The sequence below is a fragment of the Coregonus lavaretus genome (assembly GCF_964263955.1).
Source record: "Coregonus lavaretus genome assembly, chromosome: 18".
NCBI lineage: Eukaryota > Metazoa > Chordata > Actinopteri > Salmoniformes > Salmonidae > Coregonus > Coregonus lavaretus.
In genome coordinates this window covers 23524022-23547629 of record NC_140005.1, presented here as the reverse complement: position 1 = coordinate 23547629, position 23608 = coordinate 23524022, and the positions used below count along the sequence as shown (strand labels likewise).

The 23608-nt window shown below is 41.7% G+C and overlaps 2 protein-coding genes and 1 long non-coding RNA gene across 3 annotated transcripts in view; 1 reads left to right on the top strand and 2 right to left on the bottom strand.

The window, feature by feature from the left end:
- LOC311145355 (echinoderm microtubule-associated protein-like 5) overlaps positions 1-12165 on the bottom strand; it is a gene marked incomplete at its 5' end in the record, with an annotated part of 64434 nt that extends 52269 nt beyond the window's left edge. The window contains 2 exons of the mRNA XM_084181577.1: positions 11252-11258; positions 11969-12165. Of these exons, the coding sequence (XP_084037703.1) occupies positions 11252-11258; positions 11969-12165 (204 nt within the window). The remainder of the gene's footprint in view (positions 1-11251; positions 11259-11968) is intronic.
- A 2259-nt stretch (positions 12166-14424) lies between these two features.
- ttc8 (tetratricopeptide repeat domain 8) lies at positions 14425-19111 on the top strand. The gene is made up of 13 exons (XM_084182112.1): positions 14425-14628; positions 15330-15450; positions 15653-15716; positions 15899-16148; positions 16279-16323; positions 16432-16517; positions 16630-16717; positions 16978-17088; positions 17334-17473; positions 17641-17815; positions 18192-18314; positions 18589-18672; positions 18852-19111. Exons 1-13 carry the CDS (start codon positions 14515-14517, stop codon positions 18966-18968), a joined length of 1518 nt encoding a protein of 505 aa, XP_084038238.1. The 5' UTR covers positions 14425-14514; the 3' UTR covers positions 18969-19111.
- Positions 19112-19244: 133 nt separating this feature from the next.
- Positions 19245-21426, bottom strand: LOC311145801. Its single transcript, XR_014614635.1, has 3 exons — positions 20425-21426; positions 19991-20164; positions 19245-19860 (listed from the first exon to the last, which is right to left on the bottom strand). It is a non-coding gene; the product is annotated as an uncharacterized lncRNA (long non-coding RNA).
- Between the last annotated feature and the right edge of the window lie 2182 nt (positions 21427-23608).

Sequence of the window (23608 nt, the reverse complement as noted above, 5' to 3'; positions counted from 1 at the left end):
AGTCTATGAATGAAAGTTTACAACGTAGGTGCACACAGGTCGAGAGAAAATGTTGAGGTGACAGACAGTGACACATGGACAGACAGTGACACATTCAATTACGCCTTGCACACTCTTCCCTGCATCTAACTGATGTAGGGTGTAATCATTAGACCAACAGTTGCAAACGAGAGTTCTATTGGACCAAATTCAGGTATGTTTATCCACGTTTTGTTCCGTTTGCTTCCATTTAAGAAACGTTTTTCAACAGAATCGGCGGAATGAATAAACCCCTGATCACCCTTTAAATACAGTTCCCTTTCATAGCAGCCATGTTGTATTCCTTCTCGCATCTATGCGCTCTCCTCCTCTCACACCTTTTCCCTTCGCTTGTGGACTTCAATGCACAACACATCAGCTGTATGTGACCAAGCAAAAAAACTTTCCAAGCCAAACCATATCATAACCACTACACACAGCCTACATCGTTGTCACCATTAGCTAAAGTAACTTCATAGAATCTCTCTCTCTCTCTCTCTCTCTCCCTCTCTCCCTCTCTCTCTCTCTCTCTCTCTCTCTCTTCTCCTCTCTCTCTCTCTCTCTCTCTCTCTCTCCACTCTCTCTCTCCTCTCTCTCTCTCTCTCTTCTCCTCTCTCTCTCTCTCTCTCTCTCTCTCTTCTCCTCTCTCTCTCTCTCATCTCCTCTCTCTCTCTCTCTCTCTCTCTCTCTCTCTCTCTCTCTCTCTCACTCTCTCTCTCTTCTCTCTACTCATCTCTCTCTCTCTCTCTCCTCTCTCTCTCTCTCTCTCTCTCTCTCTCTCTCTCTCTCTCTCTCTCTCTCTCTCTCTCTCTCTCTCTCTCTCTCTCTCTCTCTCTCTCTTCTCTCTCTCTCTCTCTCTCTCATCTCTCTCTCTCTAAGCCTGGCATCACTTTTCCATCTCCTTACATTTACATTTTAGTCATTTAGCAGACGCTCTTATCCAGAGCAACTTACAGTTAGTGATTTTTTTTTATTTTTATACTTGCCCCCCATGGGAATCAAACCCACAACCCTGGCATTGCAAACGCCATGCTCTATCAACTGAGCTACATCCCTGCCGGCCATTCCCTCCCCTACCCTGGACGACGCTGGGCCAATTGTGCGCCGCCCATGAGTCTCCCGGTCGCGGCCGGCTGCGACAGAGCCTGGATTCGAACCAGGATCTCTAGTGGCACAGTTAGCACTGCGATGCAGTGCCTTAGACCACTGCGCCACTCAGGAGTAGACAAAAAACAATGCAATATATATATATATTGAATTACATAATCATATCCAAGCAGCTAGAAATTGTATAGAAGATAATATGATTGGTGCTCTTTGAGATACAGGACAAAAGCACATGAAAATGCTTTTCAAACTGTATGTGTGATGTAGTCCTCAGGTAAACAGCACACTGATATCAATACCATACATTCAGCAGCTTTATTCAGTACACAAATTAAACAAAGAGAAGGACATTGGATCCCAAAGCCTAGGACCAAGAGGCATGGAGAGGCAGCCTTTAGTTATTAGGCCCCCAGCCTCTGGAATAGCCTGCCAGAGAACCTGAGGGGGGCCGAAACTGTGGACATATTTAAAAGAGATCTTAAAACACATATTTTTAGCTTAGCTTTTCCTTTAGTTGTTCAGTTTTTTTTTTTTATCTTATGTTTGTTGTGTAGTAAATATTTCAGCTTTTATTTGCATTGTTTTTTATTATATGTTTTTCCTGTAAAGCACATTGTGTTGCATTCCATGTCTGAAATGTGCTGTATAAATAAAGCTTGATTTGATTTGAATGAACCTTTGTACATTGTACCTTACATTTCTGAATGAAAACATTGTACTTTGCGTTGCTGATTACAAACTCTGTGCTCTGAATATCACACGGTGCCTTGTATTCCTGACAGTGATTGAGAAACTCTACATTTCCTACAGAGAGGTTGCATTGCTCTAGCCAAATGGCACTATGACTCACTGTCTTTCTACACAACAGACTCAGAGAACCTCAGCTGTATGGATAGGGGACTTTCATTTCAAAATCTGAGGGTGGAGAAATGTCCTTATTAAGGAAATCCCAAGCAGAGGTTTGTGTTTTTCTCAGAGCAGCTGGAGAGCATGTGTGGGACAGCTACTTTTTCATTACCAGTGACAGTGAGGGTTGAGACAGGTGCATTAACCTTTCCTCCCAACTCTATCCACATAGCTGTGGACGGATGGGACAGGCCAAACTGCAACCTACCCTGTGAAGTCAGGGGTTAGCTGGGGCACACCACATCAATCAAGACTCAGCCCCTAGGGCTGCTCTACTAGTTTATAAAGATGGTACATCTCTTGACTCGTAGAGTCAGTTTCTTTCCTTAGTCGATGTCCAGTCAAACCTCTCTCTTGGAGTTTTCCTTTTCCTGTACTGACATAATGTGACAAACAGCTACAGACAGTACAATAGAAACACTCATCCCAGTCCTTCCGGCACAATAACGTCACCTCTTCAATTACATTTCTATCAGCTAATGAGATAATGGACGGGGTTGGGTGGTGCAGCGCTGCAGTGCTCTGGTTTGACAAATGGTTGTTTGATATTGCTGGCTTCCATTTGCCAAGACCACTCGGAGTCGAGGCAGGCTGGCGGGTGTGTTGGGCTGGATAACTGCAGTCAGTGAGGTTGGTGCTGGGTGCCACTGCTATACTGTTGGGATGGATGAAGTGAATAGGGCATGTTGAGAGGAAGCAATGTAAACCCCAGGGACAGTGACAATGGTTTAGGGACTTAGCATGGATGATGGCCCATCATCATGGTGATACAGAGCCACGGCATTGGAGGAGTCAAAGGATATTCAGGGCCAGCCAAGGGACCATTTAAGTGGAGGCTCTGCATTCATTAGGAAAAAGGGTTTCACTGAAGCACAGTGTGCATGCTTGTGTGCATCTGTTTTATTTAGTTTCACAGTAAGTCTGTTAATTGTATAAATCTTCATTCATTCCTCTCAAATCATTATTGTTGCTTAGGGGCAACTCAATTATATTGACATGGCTAATAAATTAACAAATTATGCTCTCAAATCAGCAACTACATCAGCCTATCTTTCTTGAATCCAGACCCCTACATTAGTAGTTCACTTCAAGCAAATTGTATTTATCAAATAAAAACGTATTTGTCTCTTGATTGATAAGAGTACAAAATGCATATTAACGTATATTAAAAAGGCAGATATTATGTTTTACAGCCACCCACACATGCACACGCACGCACGCATGCACACACACGCGCACGCACACACACACGCACACACACACCACTCGTCACGACTTGGTTAGTTTCCAAGTCAGGTTTGATCCACACTGAAGGAGCAGTCACCTTGCCTGCTCTTGTCCAGGATTATAAGGAAGTAGAGGATTAGCATATTTTCAGTATTTATCTTCCTTGGCTTCTATAAAGCATGTTTAATCCGTCCACCAATAATACACCATGTACTGCACCTGTCTGTCTGTGGCGAGGCTGCTCCAAACTAGAAATAAAAAAGTGGCAAAATGGCGTCTTTCCTATTGATTGAGATCACAGTTTGTGGTGCAAACTCAAGACAACACCTCAAAACACAGTTTATCTTTATCCTTCCTTAAATGATAAAAGTTTTCTTATTTTTCTATTTATACAGCTTGGTGTAGTTTGGTGAAGATGCTGTATCATGCTGTTTACTAAATAAACAGTCCAGCATTCTGGAGGATCTTAATTGGACTAGACAGACATGCTCTTTAGAGTGCACAATGGCATTGTCCCACCAACTCAGCCTCAGACCTGTCAATCCACACGGAGCACCTGAAAATAATACTCAACTTCAGAAACCCTTTCTCTTGTGCAGTCATGCATCAAAGTCAGATACTATGATGACAAGGATTTAATTGTGTATGTGTGTGTGTATGTGTATGTGTGTGTGCTTGCATGTAGGGGAGGGGGGTTCAGGATGTGCTCGAAGAGGGATGGCGGTATGGGGGGTTGAAAATACTTGAGCTTTGTAGCAGCACTAGCCAAGATAAGCAGCTTTGGATAATAAATGAATGGATGACTGTAGTACTAGCGTAGGCATTGGGATTTTGAATAGGCATTCGCCAACCAGGAAACAGAAATGGATAGCCAAGCTGATGAGTGTGTGCTGGAAAACCAGTAAGAGAAAAATACTTGTCCCCAGCTATTAGCATCACTGTAATAGGCTCAACCACATACGCATAACTTCACCCTGAGAACATGCATGTTCATGCCGTGCTTGACCGATCATAGGTTCAGCACATATGGTACACACACTATGTGTTGTTTTATATACATACTGTATGTATAGCACACCTATCCTGATAAAGAATGACACATTACATTTCTACTGCACAACTTCTTCTCTATAACCTAGATACAACACAGCACAAAAACCAGTGTGGCTGGATCAACTATCACTGTGTGAGTTTAATCACTTCAATCTCATCACATCCATCACAAGGACAACACATCTGAAGTCAGAGAGAAGTGTCAGACAGATGTGTCAGACATTCCTGCTTTCAAGCTGACGCTTGCTCCAAAAGTGGCAGCAGCCTCACCCAAAGTTGAGAGTTGCAAGCTCCTGCTAATAAGATAAAGGGGTTCAAGAAGAGCTGAAATACAGTACATCCTAGTGTTGGTGGAACAGAGAAATTAGGCAAGATGAGAGTGAGTAGGTAGTCGTTGCTCAGAATGACTATAAATACTACACATCCTCAGAAAGACTATAAATACTACACATCCTCAGAATGACTATAAATACTACACATCCTCAGAATGACTATAAATACTACACATCCTCAGAATGACTATAAATACTACACATCCTCAGAATGACTATAAATACTACATATTCTCAGAATGACTATAAATACTACACATCCTCAGAAAGACTATAAATACTACACATCCTCAGAATGACTATAAATACTACACATCCTCAGAATGACTATAAATACTACACATCCTCAGAACGACTATAAATACTACATATTCTCAGAATGACTATAAATACTACACATCCTCAGAAAGACTATAAATACTACACATCCTCAGAATGACTATAAATACTACACATTATCAGAATGACTATAAATACTACACATCCTCAGAATGACTATAAATACTACACATTCTCAGAATGACTATAAATACTACACATCCTCAGAAAGACTATAAATACTACACATCCTCAGAAAGACTATAAATACTACACATCCTCAGAAAGACTATAAATACTACACATCCTCAGAATGACTATAAATACTACACATCCTCAGAATGACTATAAATACTACACATCCTCAGAATGACTATAAATACTACACATCCTCAGAATGACTATAAATACTACACATCCTCAGAAAGACTATAAATACTACACATCCTCAGAATGACTATAAATACTACACATCCTCAGAATGACTATAAATACTACACATTCTCAGAATGACTATAAATACTACACATCCTCAGAATGACTATAAATACTACACATCCTCAGAATGACTATAAATACTACACATCCTCAGAATGACTATAAATACTACACATTCTCAGAATGACTATAAATACTACACATCCTCAGAAAGACTATAAATACTACACATCCTCAGAATGACTATAAATACTACACATCCTCAGAATGACTATAAATACTACACATCCTCAGAATGACTACAAATACTACACATCCTCAAAAAGAGGCAAGTAGTCCTGCAGCACCTTCTCATTAGAATAAAGAGCATCACGAATAAACACAAATTAACCCTTACACTTATGGGAATTGGCCTATATGGATAGGGCTAAATTTAAATGTTTCTTACAGAAGAAATGCATAACCACGGTAGCAATTAAAAGGGAACAGTTTGGAGATTATGGGAAAATTATTAGACTAAAGGGCAGGACACAAGAGTTCACCTGACACAAGACTGAATCCAAACATTTACTGTACTTTTCGCCACATTTGTTGATAACGAAATCTGAAAACACTCTGGATACATTCAGTAACATGATAAGAATATTCTTGGAAAATTTGAGGTAGGTGTTTGAGTGAGAGGACTTACTGGTGTTTCCAAGTGGCCACACACCTCTCCAAAGTGTGCACAGTTCCTAAGTAATTTCAATACACTTTTTTGACTCAAAGAATCTTCAACTAAGGTGCTTTTTAGCTCTCCTAGCAGTGCCGTTGAGGAACTAGAGCAAGCACACTTGTCATTGTTTTGATTGGAACACAGCCCTGCATCCCCGCCTTTACACAATTACTGTTGTTGTTTACGCAATCCAAAAACTGTCCATTATAAATCACAATCTGGGTCAGGTGGGCATAATTTGAAAGGTTGTTCTAATGCCAACATGAATAGCTAAATTACAAAATACGATCTTACAGTATTAGGCTTTCACAAGACAATTCAGAGAAGCAGATCGTAATTATGGTGCTCTTAGAATGGAGTCATGAGTGCATTCTGATGCGTGGTCTGTGGCAAATGTTCTTCACAATACAACAAAGTAGGCTCATTCTGTTCAGAACAACCCAGGGTATAACGCCATGTCATCTTGTAACTGTACATCAAACATAGTGATCAAAAATGTTGACACTGTATATGACATGAATTTTATGACATGGACATGTGTAGTGCACATTTGGATTCACGGGTGTTTGGCTTACTTGTATGACATCAAATCGGTATTTATTATAATTCTCAACGTATCATCTTTCAAAATACATCAAGTCCTTGTAATTTCCCGAATTTCCCTCATTCAAACAAAAAATGTGCTAAAGTTGCCCAATTAGCGGGAGGGATGGGGGCAACTTCTTGTCACGCTCGGTCTCAAGTTCAGGACAGCTGTCAGTCAAAACCCATACAGAGCTGTGAAAGGGAGGCCCTGAGATCTGACGTCATGTATAGCATGTTACTGTACAACCACTGCGTTCCAATTTAGGAGCTTATCAGTGTCCAAATCTGCCAATTTCAACCCGTATACAGGCACGAGTGTAAAGGACTACGGATAACATTAGAAATGAGTGCATGCACATGGCAGATGGCCACACAGAGCATGAATGAAGAGGAAGGTAGAGCGAAAGAGAGAGGAAGAATGACAGCAAGACAGACAGAGAGAGAGAGAGAGAGAGAGCAAGTAAGAGTGAGTGATGAAGTGGGATAGTGAGAAAGGGGTAGAATAATGGAGAGAGGGGAGCTGAACTTTGGGGCTTCCCTCTTTGATAAATATTGTGTGGCTAACTGAGACACAATGCTTGCCTACCCCTCCCCCATCATGCTCTGTGCTAACATGTCACTCATAGCTGATGTAATCTTGCCAACACAGAGACACCGTTCCTTTAAATTCCTCTCCTTCTCTCTCTGTTTAGTATTTCAGTGGCTGCAGCGGGTGCTCTGATGAACCCCGGAAAAATCAATTCCTGACTTGAAATTCCTCTCCATGCCTTGTGCTATAGTTCACCTTGTTCAAGAATCACTTTAGGGGATTACACCACCAACCCGTCTCTGTCTTTAAACACATCTGCTTTTAATTCCTCTTAGCGTGTGTGTCCGTGGGAGAATTAACATATGAGACAAGTTAAGCAACGACATCATTTTAATATGACTGGATGTTGGCCTACGTTTTCTCAAGTTGGAGCTAAATTTGGGCCAACCATTTTTTTATTTTCAGGTAACACTTGGACCGAAAGGTTGAATAAACTATACGCAACATTTTCAAAGATTTTACTGAGTTACAGCTCATATAAGGAAATCAGTCAATTTAAATAAATAAATTAGGCCCTAACCTATGGATTTCACATGATGGGGAGAAAGGCCCAACCACTGGGGAGCCAGGCCCAGCCAATCAGAATGAGTTTTTCCCCACAAAAGGGCTTTATTACAGACAGAAATACTCCTCCGTTTCATCAGCTGCTGGGTGGCTGGTCTTAGACGATCCTTCAGGTGAAGAATCCAGATGTGGAGGTCCTGGGCTGGCGTGGTTACACGTGGTCTGCGGTTGTCAGGCCGGTCTGAAGTACTGCCAAATTCTCTAAAACGACGTTGGATGCGGCTTATGGTAGAGAAATTAACATTCAATTCTCTGTCAACAGATCTGGTGGACATTCCTGCAGTCAGCATTCCAATTGCGCGCTCCCTCAAAACTTGAGACATCTGTGGCATTGTGTAGTGTGACAAAACTCCACATTTTAGAATGGCCTTTTGCCTCCAGCACAAGGTGCACCTGTGTAATGATCATGCAGTTTAATCAGCTTCTTGATATGCCACACCTGTCAGGTGGATGGATTATTTTAGCAAAGGAGAAATGCTCACTAACAGGGATGTAAACAGAATTGTGCACAAAATTTGAGAGAAATAAGCTTTTTGTGCATATGGAACATTTTTGGGATCTTTTATTTCAGCTCATGAAACATGGGACCAACACTTTACATGTTGTGTTTATATTTTTGTTCAGTATAGTAAAATTCTGTGGATCCAGTTAATTAATAAAAATGTGTTGAAACAACTAGATTTTTCTTTACAGTGTAGTTACGTTAGAGGAGAAATAACACTTATACTGGAGTGGATAGACAAGAAGGTACCACAAAGTACTATGCTGGGTGCGACTCAGTGAGAGTGAACAGGGTCACAGTCAGTCCAATGAAATGACCTGTCATTCATGTTTCAAAACATTAGCTAGTTCTCCTCAGTCAGTCAGTCAGACTTGGAAGCCGGCAGACAGAGGACGCCACAGGGCAAGATAACATCAGGAGGGTGATATGAGGAGAGCAATTCATTCATCCAGCACACAAAACACCAACAAATCTAAACATACAGTAGTTACAACACAAACAAACAGAAGAACTGAATAAAGTCTGAATCTGACTGAATAAAATACAGACTGACTCTAAGTAATGAAAGTTAGACTCCCTTCACTGTAGAGAGACCTGTCTCTGTTGTGGCTGTTTCTTCTGTAGAAAATGAAAACACAGCACGGTGAGGAGGGAGATGCAGACACCAATGCTATTTGAGGAGTCTGCATCTTTACCACATGGCTTCGTGCAATGTGAGCGAGAGCCGCCCACCAAACAGCTGCAGTTCTGTCTTATGTGTCTGCTCGACACTGCTTCCCCTGAGCCCTCACCTCGTAGGCAACCAAAACATAGTAATCTGCACACCACAAGACTGTGTTAGCTCGCCAAGCTAAAGTTTAAACATTAGCATGGAGAGCCATCACAAGTCTTCAGGTCTCAGACAAGGCCACTCATGGCATGAGCTTATTTCACCGAACTACCTCCACTACACATATGCTTCTGATATGTAATACGAGATGGATCTACTCCTCTGTAGCTCAGTTGGTAGAGTATGGTGCTTGCAAAGCCAGGATAGTGGGTTCAATTCCCGGGACCACCCATACGTAAAATGTATGCATGCATGACTGTAAGTCGCTTTGGATAAAAGCGTCTGCTAATTACTCCTCGTGGCATTTGAACTGAAGCACTTCACACAGAAGGCAAGGCAATGCAAGTACTGTCTCTCTGTTGACCAATGAATAATGGAGCAGCAGAACAGCTGACTAACGACACTACAGTATATAATCCTAGTCATCTCCAGGCCAACCCACACAATGACAACACAGCCACTGGAGCAGTGGACACAGGTCATTCAGTACATGGTAATTCAATGTATGGAGCAAGCTGCTGCAATTTGTCCCCTAGAAGTGAAAGAAGGGTAATTTCCAGAGACCAAATTATAATAAAGGATCTTTGCTCAAGAGGTTGGCTGAGTTCCTCCCCATTGACATGAATGATTGGAACGATCATAGGGATGTGGGTCTCTGTGTCCATTCAGGTTTACCTGACTCAAACATTCCCTGAAGGACCTTCAAGTCCATCCATTCCCATTCATCCTGAGAGTTATGATGGGTCGCTGAGCAGTCATCATGGGTTTTAAGGGTGGAATAGTGAATGCAGAGTGGAGTTACTGTATTTCACATTCCACTGTGACTAGCAAGAAATACACTATATATACACAAAAGTATGTGGACACCCATTCAAATTAGTGGATTCGGCTATTTCAGCCACACCCGTTGCTGACAAGTTTATAACATCGAGCACACAACCATGCAATCTCCATAGACAAACATTGACAGTAGAATAGCTTTACTGAAGAGCTCAGCGACTTTCAACGTGGCACCGTCATAGGATGCCACCTTTCCAACAAGTCAGTTCACCAAATTTCTGCCCTGCTAGAGCTACCCTGGTCAACTGTAAGTGCTGTTATTGTGAAGTGGAAACATCTAGGAGCAACAGCGGCTCAGCCGCGAAGTGGTAGGCCACAAAAGCTCACAGAATGGGACCGCCATGTGCTGAAGCACGCAGTGCATAAAAATCATGTCCTTGGTTGCAACACTCACTACCAAGTTCCAAACTGCCTCTGGAAGCAACATCAACACAAGGACTGTTCGTCGGGAGCTTCATGAAATGGGTTTCCGTGGCCGAACAGCCCAGGCACAAGCCTCAGATCACAATGCCAAGCGCTGGCTGGAGTGGTGTAAAGCTCACCGCCATTGGACTCTTGAGCAGTGGAAACCTGTTCTCTGGAGTGATAAATCACGCTTCACCATCTGGCAGTCTGGCAGTCTGACGGACAAATCTGGGTTTGGCGGATGCCAGGAGAATACTACCTGCCCGAATGCATAGTGCCAACTGTAAAGTTTGATGGAGGAGGAATAATGGTCTGGGGCTTTTTCATGGTTCGGGCTAGGCCCCTTAGTTCCAGTGAAGGGAAATCTTAACGCTACAGCATACAATTACATTCTAGAAGATTCTGTGCTTACAACTTTGTGGCAACAGTTTGGGAAGGCCCTTTCCTGTTTTAGCATGACAATGCCCCCATGCACAAAGCGAGGTCCATACAGAAATGGTTTGTCGAGATCGGTGTGTAAGAACTTGACTGGCCTGCACAGAGCCTTGACCTCAACCCCATCTAACACCTTTGGGATGAATTGGAACGCCGACTGCGAGCCAGGCCTAATCGCCCAACATCAGTGCCGACCTCACTATTGCTCTTGTGGCTGAATGGAAACAAGTCCCTGCAGCAATGTTCCAACATCTAGTGGAAAGCCTTCCCAGAAGAGTGGAGGCTGTTATAGGAGCAAAGCGGGGACCACCTCCATATTAATGCCCATGATTTTGGAATGAGATGTTCGACGAGCAGGAGTCCACATACTTTTGGTCATGTAGTGTACCAGGGCCCTACAGTAAGATGTCAGCAAATAACTTACCTCAAATGCCATAAGTTATGTAAAAGAAATCCAGTTTAGAATCATGAGATAAAATGTCTCACCTTTTCTTTCAGAAAAAAAGAACTGTACACTTTTTTTTTTGAAGGTGCTAGCTAGAACCAAAAAGGGTTCTTTGGCTGTCCCCATAGGATAACCCTTTGAAGAACCCCCTTTGGTTCCAGGTAGAACCCTTTTGGTTCCAGGTAGAAACTTTTGGGGTTCCATGTAGAACCCTTTCCACAGAGAGTTCTACATGGAACCAAAAAGGGTTTTCCTATGGGGACAGCCGCAGAACCTTTTTGGAACCCTTTTTTCTAAGAGTGTTTGTATCAGATATGATACAGTAAGCATCTTTTCAAAACAAAACGATTACATCATTACCCCCCCCCCCAGCCTTTCCTTTTAATTAAGTCGCTGTCCATCCAGTAGGTGCTGAAAGGCGGTTAGCTCACAAGTTGGGCTCAGTGTGATGTTTTCACAAACTATACCATTTTGACTCGTTGAAACTGTATAGTTATATATTACAACTCATAACCTCGATTCAATAGAGACTTGTAGGCAAAGTATCTCCTCGCAGAAATAAAAACTTGATCAGTTTGGTGTTTTTATTGGTGTTACCTCGCATTTTATTTTGGATCTCGGCATATCTGTGAATGAATGAGTTTCTGCAAGTCGGATTACCTGATTATGTCATCGTTGTGTCCCAAGTAAAATTTTTGCTTGTGTTCCCGTGTGTTATACACTACTCCCACACCGGCGACGAAGTAGACAATTTCCTTGGCGGCTGTGTAGTACAGGTTGTTGCGGCACTGATGTCCCCGATACCCGTAAACCCATTCTAGTCGCAGGTGACAATTCGGAGCGGTCCTGTCAGCCATGTCCGTACTTCTTCTCTGTCTCGAGTATTTGATATTTCTTCATTCACCAAGAAGGATTTCATTCAATCCCACATCTCTTAGTTCCACTGGAAATGCATCGTATCCGGTACAAGCGGTTATAGCGTGCTTTTGTGTACCATTTGCATAATAGTCTCACTAAATCTAGTTTTACTTTGAGATAATATGCTTATCTTTAATTCAAAATGGTTAACTATGCAGTCCTTTTCATAGTAAAAAGCATACATCTACCTCTACTTCAGCCTTTGCCTAGTTTCCCCGCTCGAGACAGGTCGAAGCTCTAGTCAAATCCTATAAAATGGAGTATTGGCGTTTATTTACAAGCACCGCCCCAAAATGTTATCTACATTGGTGATAGATCAACTATCTGTCCAATCACATCCCCAATAGCTGCCCCGCTCGAGACAGGTCGAAGCTCTTGTCAAATACTATAAAATGGAATTTTCGCGTTTATTTACAAGCACCGCCCCAAAATGTGATCTACATTGGCGATATATCAACTATCTGTCCAATCACATCCCCAAATATCTATTTAGTGTTTGCAGGGATGTTCACGGACCAATGGCAATCATTATAAAAGGGATAAACGTCCGCCCCTAAAGAATGCGCTCTAACCAATGGTTCTAACCCTGGCTAACCAATGTTGTGCAGTCAACACCAGGAAGCTTTTGACAGCTGTCAATCCAAGTAGGCGCCGTTGAATATTGTACCCTTTTGCACATTTCTTCAACATTCTAACAGTAGTTCCTCTATCCATGCATAGGCTTTATCAAACAGAAAGAAGGTCTACTTACATGTTTAGGAGACTATAAATGCTGTTGTCATAAAAAGGGAGATACACCAACTGCATGTTCTTTTTTAGATAACACATGCGTTCAGGTATGCTACTTTTGCCCGCCACCCTCTCAGCTTCTACTTTTTATAAAGTCGCTGTCCACTCAGTGGGTGCTGAAGTGAAGTTCATAGAATGTTGCGCTGCAACCAGGTCTCAGAGCATTTTGTATTATTCTGTATGTAAATCCGCGATACACATTTAGTATATTTTACGTTTCGTATGGTATGTATTAATTTGTGGATGTCCATCACCCATTTCGTATGATATGTTACGAATTACAATTCGTATTATATATGTTATGAATTTGCAAAACGTACTAGATGTTACGAATTTGCAAAACATATGATATGTTACGAATTCTAGCTAAGTGGCTAACGTTAGCAAGGCGTTAGGGTTAGGGGTTAGGGCTAAGGTTAGGGTTAAATTTAGGAGTTAGGTTAAAGGGTTAAGGTTAGGTGTTGGGGAAGGGTTAGCTAAAGGGTTAATGTTAGGGTTAGGGTTAGGGGAAGGGTTAGCTAACATGCTAAGTAGTTGAAAAGTTGCTAATTAGCTAAAATGCTAAAGTTGTCCGTGATGAGATTTGAACTCGCAACCTTTGTGTCATATGCCCACCCATCCACCCGACCAACCACCCTGCCTTAAGTAACCATTTGTCTTATATAACCATACCAAACGTAACATACAAGTAATTTAAGCTCCCGGATTTACATTTACTATGTTACGTCTAGACTATGAGACCAAGCTGAATGCATACACCTTGTGGTCTATCCCGAGTGGCGCAGTGGTAGAGATCCTGGTTCGAATCCAGGCTCTGTCGTAGCCGGCCGCGACCGGGAGACCCATGGGTAGGGGAGGACATGGCCGGCAGGGATGTAGAGCATGGCATTTGCAACGCCAGGGTTGTGGGTTCGATTCCCACGGGGGGCCAGTATGAAAAAATATAATAATAATGTATGCACTCACTAACTGTATGTCGCTCTGGATAAGAGCGTCTGCTACATTTACATCATTTAGCAGACGCTCTTATCCAGAGCGACTTACAAATTGGTGCATTCACCTTATAGCCACTGGGATAACCACTTTACAATGTTTTTTTTTTTTTGGGGGGGGGGGGTAAGGGGGGGAATGACTAAAATGTAAATGTAATATAAAGACAGGCAGTGCACAAAAGTTATTGAGTAAACGCACTGATCTTGCTTCACTTTAAAGAAGAATATTGTTCTCATGGTAAATCCCAAATAGCTCAATGCAGCATTGGGTGGGCAGGGTTCGCATTGTAGAATGGACGGAATAGTCATAACATTTGCACACCTCTGCCCACCCGGCGTGCCGGGCGACTTCAATCAAGTGCACCTACGAGAGGACCTCCCCTATCCTCTGTTGCTGGGAGTGACAGGACGCTTGCTGCTCAAGCAACAAGCTTAGCGTTGATAGCTAAGCTCTAAAAACGGACCTACCGCTTAATTTATTTTTGCACCACTGACAAAGAAGACAAAATGGAGGTGCCGATGGATCCTTTGTTTCTTGCATGGAGCTACTTTAGAAGACGGAAGTTCCAACCATGTTCCGATATTTGTTCGAAGATATTAGAGGACAGTCCATACGACCAGGTTAGAAATAGCTAAACTAGTAGCTAGCTAGCTATTTTAGCTCTGCTTGCCAGCTCCAGGCATGAATCCAATTTAGCTCATGTTAATAGCTAGCAGTAGCATGCTTGCAAAGTATTCTTTGACATTTTCTGAATCATTGCCTATTCCTCATACTATTGCCAGAGATGCTCTGCCATTGCTTGCTATCTAGCTATTGTTTTGCTAGCACATTGATAGCTAGCTAGCTATTGGTGCCATAAAAAACAACAACTTGTTAGCTAGAGGGCAATCATCATATCTGGCACGTTTTTACCTTATTGTGACCACTATCACTATTTCTTCTAACCTTTAGTTCAGCTAGCTACTCTTAACTCCAATGGTCTTGAAATGTGCTTGCTATAGCCTAGACTAATTGATGCATCAAATCTATCTTCACCTTTTCTCTCATCATTTCACTCACTGCTGTCTTAAAAGGAACCTGACTCCTCATCACATATTTCTGAGGTAACCTCTTCCTGCTGTGCTCCTTTTATTCTGTGTCTGTTGACATGCTGCTTCTAACCTGGCATGTTCTGACATGTTAAAATACAAATAGAATGGGTAGAGAAATTAATGAAATATCACAGTAGCACATCAGTGTTGGAGTTCCCTACCTTGTAACATCGAAGTAAACTATTTTCACACTGTAAAATAAAATCAACTACCTGTTTCCTCTTGGGCAGGCTGCATGGAGTCTGAAGACCCGTGCTCTGACAGAGATGGTGTACATTGATGAGGTGGAGGTGGACCAGGAGGGGATCGCCGAGATGATGCTGGATGAAAGCTCCATCGCCCAGGTTGCTCGTAAGTCTGAACTCTGAACAGTCCCAGAGGGCCAAGAGTTCTTCTTGGTCAGATCACATGGTCAGGAAAAACTCCTGACCATAGTCATCTGCAGAATAGCCTACTGAGCCTACCAGCTCAGAAAATCAATATCAAAAATATATTACTATTCTGAATCTGTTCTGGTAAAATCTGAGTGTACTGTAATGAAGCTGTCTTTCAGGCCCTGGGACATCACTGAGGCTTCCTGGAACAAGCCATGGAGGTGGACCTACTCCAGCCATCCGGTATGTGACCTTTTATATTCACAACTATCTTGTATGTGTTAGGTAAGTATTCCAAGCATTTCCCCTACTGGAATTGTGTTATTACTGTAACAATATTTCTGACAATGAGTTGTGAGGAGCATTATTTACCCTGGAAAGGCATCAGGTTAGTTCTGAACTGAGCTTTTTTGTCCTGACTCTAGACCCATGACCCAATCGGGACGTCCTATCACAGGGTTTGTGAGGCCCAGTACCCAGTCTGGCAGACCAGGGACAATGGAACAGGCCATTAAGACCCCGCGCACGGCACACACTGCCCGCCCTGTCACTAGTGCGTCTGGGAGATTTGTCCGGCTGGGAACAGCCTCCATGTTAACCAATCCTGAGGGGCCATTTATAAATTTGTCAAGACTCAACTTGGCTAAATATGCCCAGAAGCCCAATTTATCCAAGGTAAGACTGATTTAATGAATGTAAGGCAATGAACAATGTCTGTAAAAAAATATTTGTCGTAAATGTATTTATTTTGGTTATTCGGGTTCAATACGTGTTATGACCGTTCTGTTGTTTTTTATGCCCCCAGACCTTGTTTGAGTACATCTTCCATCATGAAAATGATGTAACAAATGTGAGTTATAAATAGTTATACAGTATATCTTTGGCTTTTCATGCAGTTTTTGTTTGTACATTTCAGTCTAAAATGATTTGTACCTCCCCTGTCATGTTTTGTGAACAGGCTTTAGACCTGGCTGCTCTGGCCACTGAGAATGCTCAGTTCAAAGACTGGTGGTGGAAAGTCCAGCTGGGGAAATGCTACTACAGGTAAAGCTTTGGCTGATTACTTAGATCTCAAACAACTGTTCTTATACAATACATACATGTATACTATACTACCACTACAGTTCTACCACATTGTGACTGTTTGTATTAACAGACTTGGTTTACACCGGGAATCAGAAAAACAGTTCCGATCTGCTCTCAATCATCAGGAGGTGGTGGACACATACCTCTATCTGGCCAAGGTAACAACATACAACCTACAATATCCCTAACACTCTGAACACTGTAAATACTGTGTAACTACACTGTATACAGTATAGATTAACCATCACACAAGGCTTCTCCGTAGCAGATAAAACCTGGTGGTGTGTCACTCACCAATGAGTTGTTTCTAGAATTCCAAATAGGTTTATGTTTTTTTATATCAATCTACTGACCTATTTGTCTTCATTTGTACACAAATGACATAAAAATACTTGTTCTGTTTCGCCACTAAAAACAGGTGTATCAACGCCTTGATCAGCCTATAACTGCACTGAACCTCTTCAAGCAAGGTCTGGACCACTTCCCTGGGGAGGTCACTCTCTTAACAGGAATCGCTCGCATTCACGAGGCACGTAGCATGATTCCTTTGTTGTTGTTGTTTGTTTGTAAAGTGTTCTCTTGCTTAAAGAAACCACAGGTTGAAATAATGTCAAATGTGTAACGAGCAGCTGATTGCCTTGGAATTTAGAGCCTAATTGTTTTGCAGCTCTAGTAGCTATTGAATTACTCTGTCAATTGAGAGAATAGATGCAGGTTGATCAGGAGGTCCAACATCTGTCTTTATAGTTATTGTTATTTGTGTCTCTCTCACAGGAGATGAATAACATCACCTCAGCCACAGAGTACTACAAAGACGTCCTGAAGCAGGACAACACTCACGTTGAGGCTATCGCCTGCATAGGCAGCAATCACTTCTACACGGACCAGCCTGAGATCGCCTTGCGCTTTTACAGGTTAGTCACACACACACACCACCTCCTTTAAATCCCTTATCTAACTCTGATTATTATGTGTATGCCTGTGTGATTTAAGAATTTTGACAATTTCAGTGCATACACATGCCTTGCATGGTTGCATGATTTTACAGTTGTCTTTTCCCTCTAACCCTCCTTCCCTGTAGACGGCTGCTGCAGATGGGGGTATATAATTGCCAGCTGTACAACAACCTGGGATTGTGCTGCTTTTATGCCCAGCAGTATGACATGACCCTGTCCTCCTTCGAGAGGGCTCTGGCCCTGGTGGCCAATGATGAGGAGCAGGCTGACGTCTGGTACAACATCGGACATGTGGCCGTGGTGGGTTAGCATTAGCTTAGCACACACAGATGTTAGTTACTGCATCAAGTTACTCTACAGCACCCTCTTCTGTATGTCAACTGTTTTCTCTTGGACAGGATCCACATCTGGCTGAGTGCTTTGAACAGATAGCATGCTATCACTTATTCTTTGCATTTCTGTTTGTTACTTGCATCTTATGTTTCTCTCATTTACATTACATTTACGTCATTTAGCAGACGCTCTTATCCAGAGCGACTTACAGTTAGTGCATACATTTTTTAATATTTTTAATATATTTTTTTTTATACTGGCCCCCCGTGGGAATCGAACCCACAACCCTGGCGATGCAAACGCCATGCTCTAACAACTGAGCTACCTCCCTCTCTCTCCACAGGGAATAGGAGACCTGACTCTGGCATACCAGTGTTTTAAACTGGCCTTGGCCTTCAACAACGACCATGCTGAGGCCTATAATAACCTGGCCGTGCTGGAGCTACGCAAGGGACACATTGAGCAGGTGAATGAAGTGGGGTTTCTAGATCTTCAAATGTATCATATTGATAAAATGTCAGTACTGATAAGAGCATTGAGTGTGAATCTGTTTTAAATTATATACTTTCTTTCCAACTGGTAGAAACTTCTTCCAGGCTTGCTCTTCTAAAGCATTATGCCCAGTGGTTCTTTTCCATATGGTACAACACATTATTTAAAGTCTTTAGTGTACTGCTTATGATATTTTTGTATTGAGTCTAATTCAGAATGGTTGTTTTGATTTCCTAATTTCTTCACAGTCCAAAGCTTTCCTCCAGACCGCTGCGTCACTCGCCCCTCACATGTATGAACCGCACTTTAACTACTCCACTCTGTCAGACAAGGTAACGAGACACTTCATCTGCACTTTTATTTCAATGTATTTAACTATTGAAATGCAGCTTGCACATTCATAGCACTGTTTTAAATGAAAAGGACATTGGTATGCCTGGTATAAAACAGGCTGTTTTTAGTCATGAGAGATCATATGAATTGATATGTTTTTGTCTTCTGCTGTGTCCAGATTGGAGATCTGCAGAGTAGCTACACGGCAGCCCAGAGGTCAGAGGATGCCTTCCCCGAGCATGTAGATACCCAGCAGATCCTGAAACACCTGCGCCAGCACTTTGCTGTGCTGTGACCTACTAACCGACACACCTGACTTGACAGTCCAACCTGTGTGATATCTCACTTACTTAGTTGTCATAGAGTGCTGCTATTGAACAACAGTCACTGGCCTCCTCATGTTCTGATTAGACATCATCACAATCTACACAAAAACATTTTGCTTGCAAGGACACAAACCTGTTATATGATGGTGACAATATACAGGCTAAATTATATAAAGGGCAATTTGGCTTGGGCAACTCACTGCACAGAAATGATTATAAAACAGTCATTTACAACTCCCTGGCCCAATGAAGGTCTTGTTAGTTAGTTGAAATGTTTTATTTGCTGCCAAGATTGGTTTTGGCATTTGTGTTTCTCTTCAACTGTTGGTTCACAGACATGTATAATAGTATTTAAGGTACTTTTAAGCACCGATAGTGAATGTACATAGTAAAGTATGAACATGAAAGAAACTAATATATTTACTATAGTACATGCATTTATACTTCTATCTTTTTATAGTGTATTCAGATGTAAACCTGGGATGTATTTTGGTATTAACATTACTCGTCACAGTTTGTAGTCTGTCTTGTTTGTAAGGAGTAAACTATTAAAAAGATGCAGAACTAATTAACTTGTTTAACTTTACAGTATGACAATTTCTTTCACCAGATAAAGTATTATGCTATGTACAACTTAAATTTACATTTGATTCCAATGCCTATTATTTTGAATGTATGTATTTACTTATTGAAATAATTGACATTTTACAGTCAAAGCCTTCCTTGATTGTATTTCACATATCCATTTCAATGGATGTGTACGCGGAGCATCATTCCAGGACCTCATGGAATTTATTTTGGAATAGATGGCTGCACAGTCCTCCATTCCATAGTGGTCATTGGGCTGTCTCTTGCCAGTACCTTTAAACCAAGTTAAAGGTTACTTTCTAGACATTCTGGTCTTGTCCTGAATGGTAATGGTACAGTGGAAACATTTAAGTACCGCTTAACATGTTGGTCTAAACAATTAGAAGATCATACATGATTATACCTGAATCCAGTCCAATGACTTGTGCAGCTTTTACCCCCGAGTCAGCTCAGTCCCGTTAACCCATTTCCAGTTCCCCTCTGTATCCTCTTCCTCCTTCAGTCCTATCCAGAACCCTTTCATGTGCATAGGTTCGGAGTTAAACTGCACTTCGTGTATCATCTTACTTATGAATGCCTGAGCAAACAAACCACAAGCCAAGAAAGAAGCTGAATGAATCATTGATAACTATGGCTTTTGGACAATCTTTCTCTTTTACAGTGCTGTCAAACCATTACTATGTAGAGGGGCCTACTCCATGGAGTGGGGCACTTACAGCATTCCACATTGCATAGAACTGATGGAAATAATAGGAAGTTATTCTATGCTAACCTAGTATGTATATCTTTAACACATTGTGGAAGTTACACCATACAGAATATATCCAAATCATTTACCTGCTTCTCTACACTCTATAATTGCCAGGTCAGCGCCTTGTTTAATGCAGTTCTCTGCTTCTTTCCCACGTTTTCAGAGGAATGGAGTCAGACAAGGGAAAGTAGTAACACACTGAGTTTAGCAATTCCCATCCTGGCAAACAATGGAAACAGATTTCCACTGTTACAAAATGAGATGGAAACGGTCATTGAAACATTACTGTTGCTGTAATGTGACAAAGGTAGGCATACTTTGCTGTTTTTGTCATAAACATCTACCAAGCATTTAATAAATGAATCAATGTCAGTTCTAGATACAACATAGCATACAAAAGACAGTTCCAAAAGTCTCACCAACTTCAGTGACACAGGACTGCAATGCCACCATCTGTTCCTGTAGGCTTTCAACCTGCCTCTAACTCCATGCCATTACATTTATCACGCTAGCTGCCCACTGGTTTTGTAAACCTTTCGGAGCTCTCTCTAACTCTGTCAGTACCTCCTGATCTGTGTCAAGTTCTGATATGGTGGACTATACTTCTCACTGATTTTGCTATCTGCAGGGACCAAAGAGAGACCTAACATCACTAGAGGAAGTTTTTTTTATTGATTCTTTAAAGGAGAGTGAAATGATAACGGACACTACTTACTTTGGATTCCCACACCAATGTCAACTGCCAGTAGAAGAGCACTGAGCATGACCAGACCCACTTCAATCAATCTGTAGAATCAAACTCAGCCCATCTCTCACCATGAACATGAACACTGGACAATGGAAAATGTATACTAAAATCTACAATCTGCCAAAAGCTCCTGGATTGATTTGTATAGGAGTGCAGATATTCTCTGGCTTTTCCCCAAAAAGGTCACATTCTCCTTACTGTATCTTGTTGTTGGTATTGTCTGTGCTGGAGAGGATGTCCATCTGTGTTCAAATCATCCTGCCATATCAGCTCACTGTATTTCCCATTTTCTGAATATATGTCAGAATTCTCCCTTTACTTGTCTGTCTGCTGCCTGCCATTATTGAACTAAAACAACTGTTTGCCAGATCTTTCTGCCTGTGGATGATTTGTTTACTCATTACCCTATGTCAATGCTTCATGTGAATACCGAGAGGCCATTGGTGGTTTGAGTGGAAGGAGGAGTGTGTGTGTGTGCCCAAGGATTACAGGATACCTTCCCATAACAGAAAGATCCTCAAAACAACCAGTCATAAAGGAAATAATTGCCCAATATGGCACTGCATGTACAGAGGCTAAATTGAAAAAAAGTGAATAACCATGAATTTACTTTTGGTAGAAACATTTTCATTTAAAATGTAGTGGTGTTACACTGACCACCACTGATGATGGATAGGAGACATTGTTAAGCACACCTGGACTTCATCACCACCTTGATTACTCTCCCTTCATATAGCCCTCACCAACATCAGTCATCAGGCAGTATTGGTTCTGTTTTCATGTCCAGACGCATCTCTTGTTTTGTAACGCTCCATGTTCATTATTATTAAACTCACCATCTGCACCTGCTTCCTGACTCCCTGTGTCTTCGTTACAGAAAGTCATGCAGAAACAAGCTGTTGAACTAGGTTGGTTAAATTATGAATAATGGCAGTTTGGAACAGTACTCACTTCTACAATGCACAAAATATGGTAATAAACATCACACTTCCAGTTACAGTAACACTTCAACCCCCCACCCTTGTCCCTCACCTCAGTTTGAAATGATGGCCCATGTCTTACCTGCTTCTCCCAGCTATCTACGACAACCAGGTCAGCTCCATGACTTAAACAGTCTTTTCTGGCCTCTCCCCAGCTTCTAGACTCAATGGCACCAGAAATGGCAAAGTTGTAACACGTTGAGTTTAGCAGATCCCATCCTGGCAAACATAGGCCAGAGCTTTCCTCTGTAAAGACACATTGTATGTTTGTTTTTTACTAGTCAATAGATCAAATCCTAATTAGGGTGTCTCACACAAAGTTATCTCACCAAGTGAAGATATTTGGGACTGCAGTTGTGTCTTATCCTTGCGAAGGCTCTTAATCTGCGTCTGAAAGTTATCATTGCTGGTTGTCTGTTGCTTCAATTCTATCTCTTGCTGGTGAAGGCTAGTGAGCTCTCTGTGTAACTTTCTCTGGGCCTCCTCTTTAGCATTAATCACATTTTTGTGCACAGGCAGCACCATTGAGGCCATCTCCATTTTGAAGTAGTCCATTTTCATCTTCTACTACGTTGATGAGTTGGCAAACAAACTGAAAGGGTGCACACTGCCACCTAGAGTGTGTTGTTTGAACAGGTATAAAGCGATTTACAGGTTGGCGATTTACTGCCCCCTGCAGTTATGGAATGTTTCCTCACAAGTATAATTAATTGGTTGATCCCTCCTGGTGACCTCGATGGAATTATGTGATCCTTCCTTAACCCATAGGAAGTCCCACCCAGTTGACTACTTAAAAATGGTGAAAGTCCTCAATGTCGCTGTGCATGCTAAAATTGGATTTTGGGCACTAGAGTCCTCTAGCTATCTCTATGGGGTTTAACTGAGATGAGATCTAACCCTGTGTTCATGACCAAGTGGGAAATTACCAGTTGTGAAGTCTTAAATAACAGTTGGAGGCATTTAGATGCTTTGAACTCCTTGAGAAACTCAGATTGGCTAATGGCCAACAAGCTGTCTCAACCATAAATTAAAAGTACAGCTGTCATGCTTGTAAACAAATTATAGTGTTCAAAAACCATATTAATAGATTACTTGGTAAATACTAACTTCCTACTGGGTTATGAACGCAGCATAAACTAAGCGTAATGATGCGTTCATAACCGAGTGGAAAGGTGGTATTTACCACATTCAGGGGTTAAAGTAGATTTAATTTCTTACCGGTACTGGACACCCAAGTGCGCGCAAGTATTTTTTTTATACTACAAAAAATACAGTGTAGCCTACTCTGTTGACACTGACAAACAGATCAATAAAAAACGATGTTGTTCTGATCCATATATAATTGGCCTACGAAAAGTGGAGACACAAATACAATATGAAGTCCATCTAACCTGGAGGAGGAAATTATTATTGTCCAAAAACAAACAAAAGTGGCATTGACCCAATGACAAAGACAGTGAGTATGCACACTCACCGGGGATATGGCCGAAGTTCTCCGCTGGTGCCAATACTGTTCCCTCAATTAAGTTAAGAATTTTGAAA

Bases quoted from the DNA above. Each gene is read 5' to 3' on its own strand.
- ttc8 (XM_084182112.1), top strand. From the start codon at position 14,515: ATGGAGGTGCCGATGGATCCTTTGTTTCTTGCATGGAGCTACTTTAGA. The intron at 16,149-16,278 runs GTAAGACTGATT...TTATGCCCCCAG, and splicing joins AGAAGCCCAATTTATCCAAG to ACCTTGTTTGAGTACATCTT. The intron at 16,518-16,629 runs GTAAAGCTTTGG...TTGTATTAACAG, and splicing joins CTGGGGAAATGCTACTACAG to ACTTGGTTTACACCGGGAAT.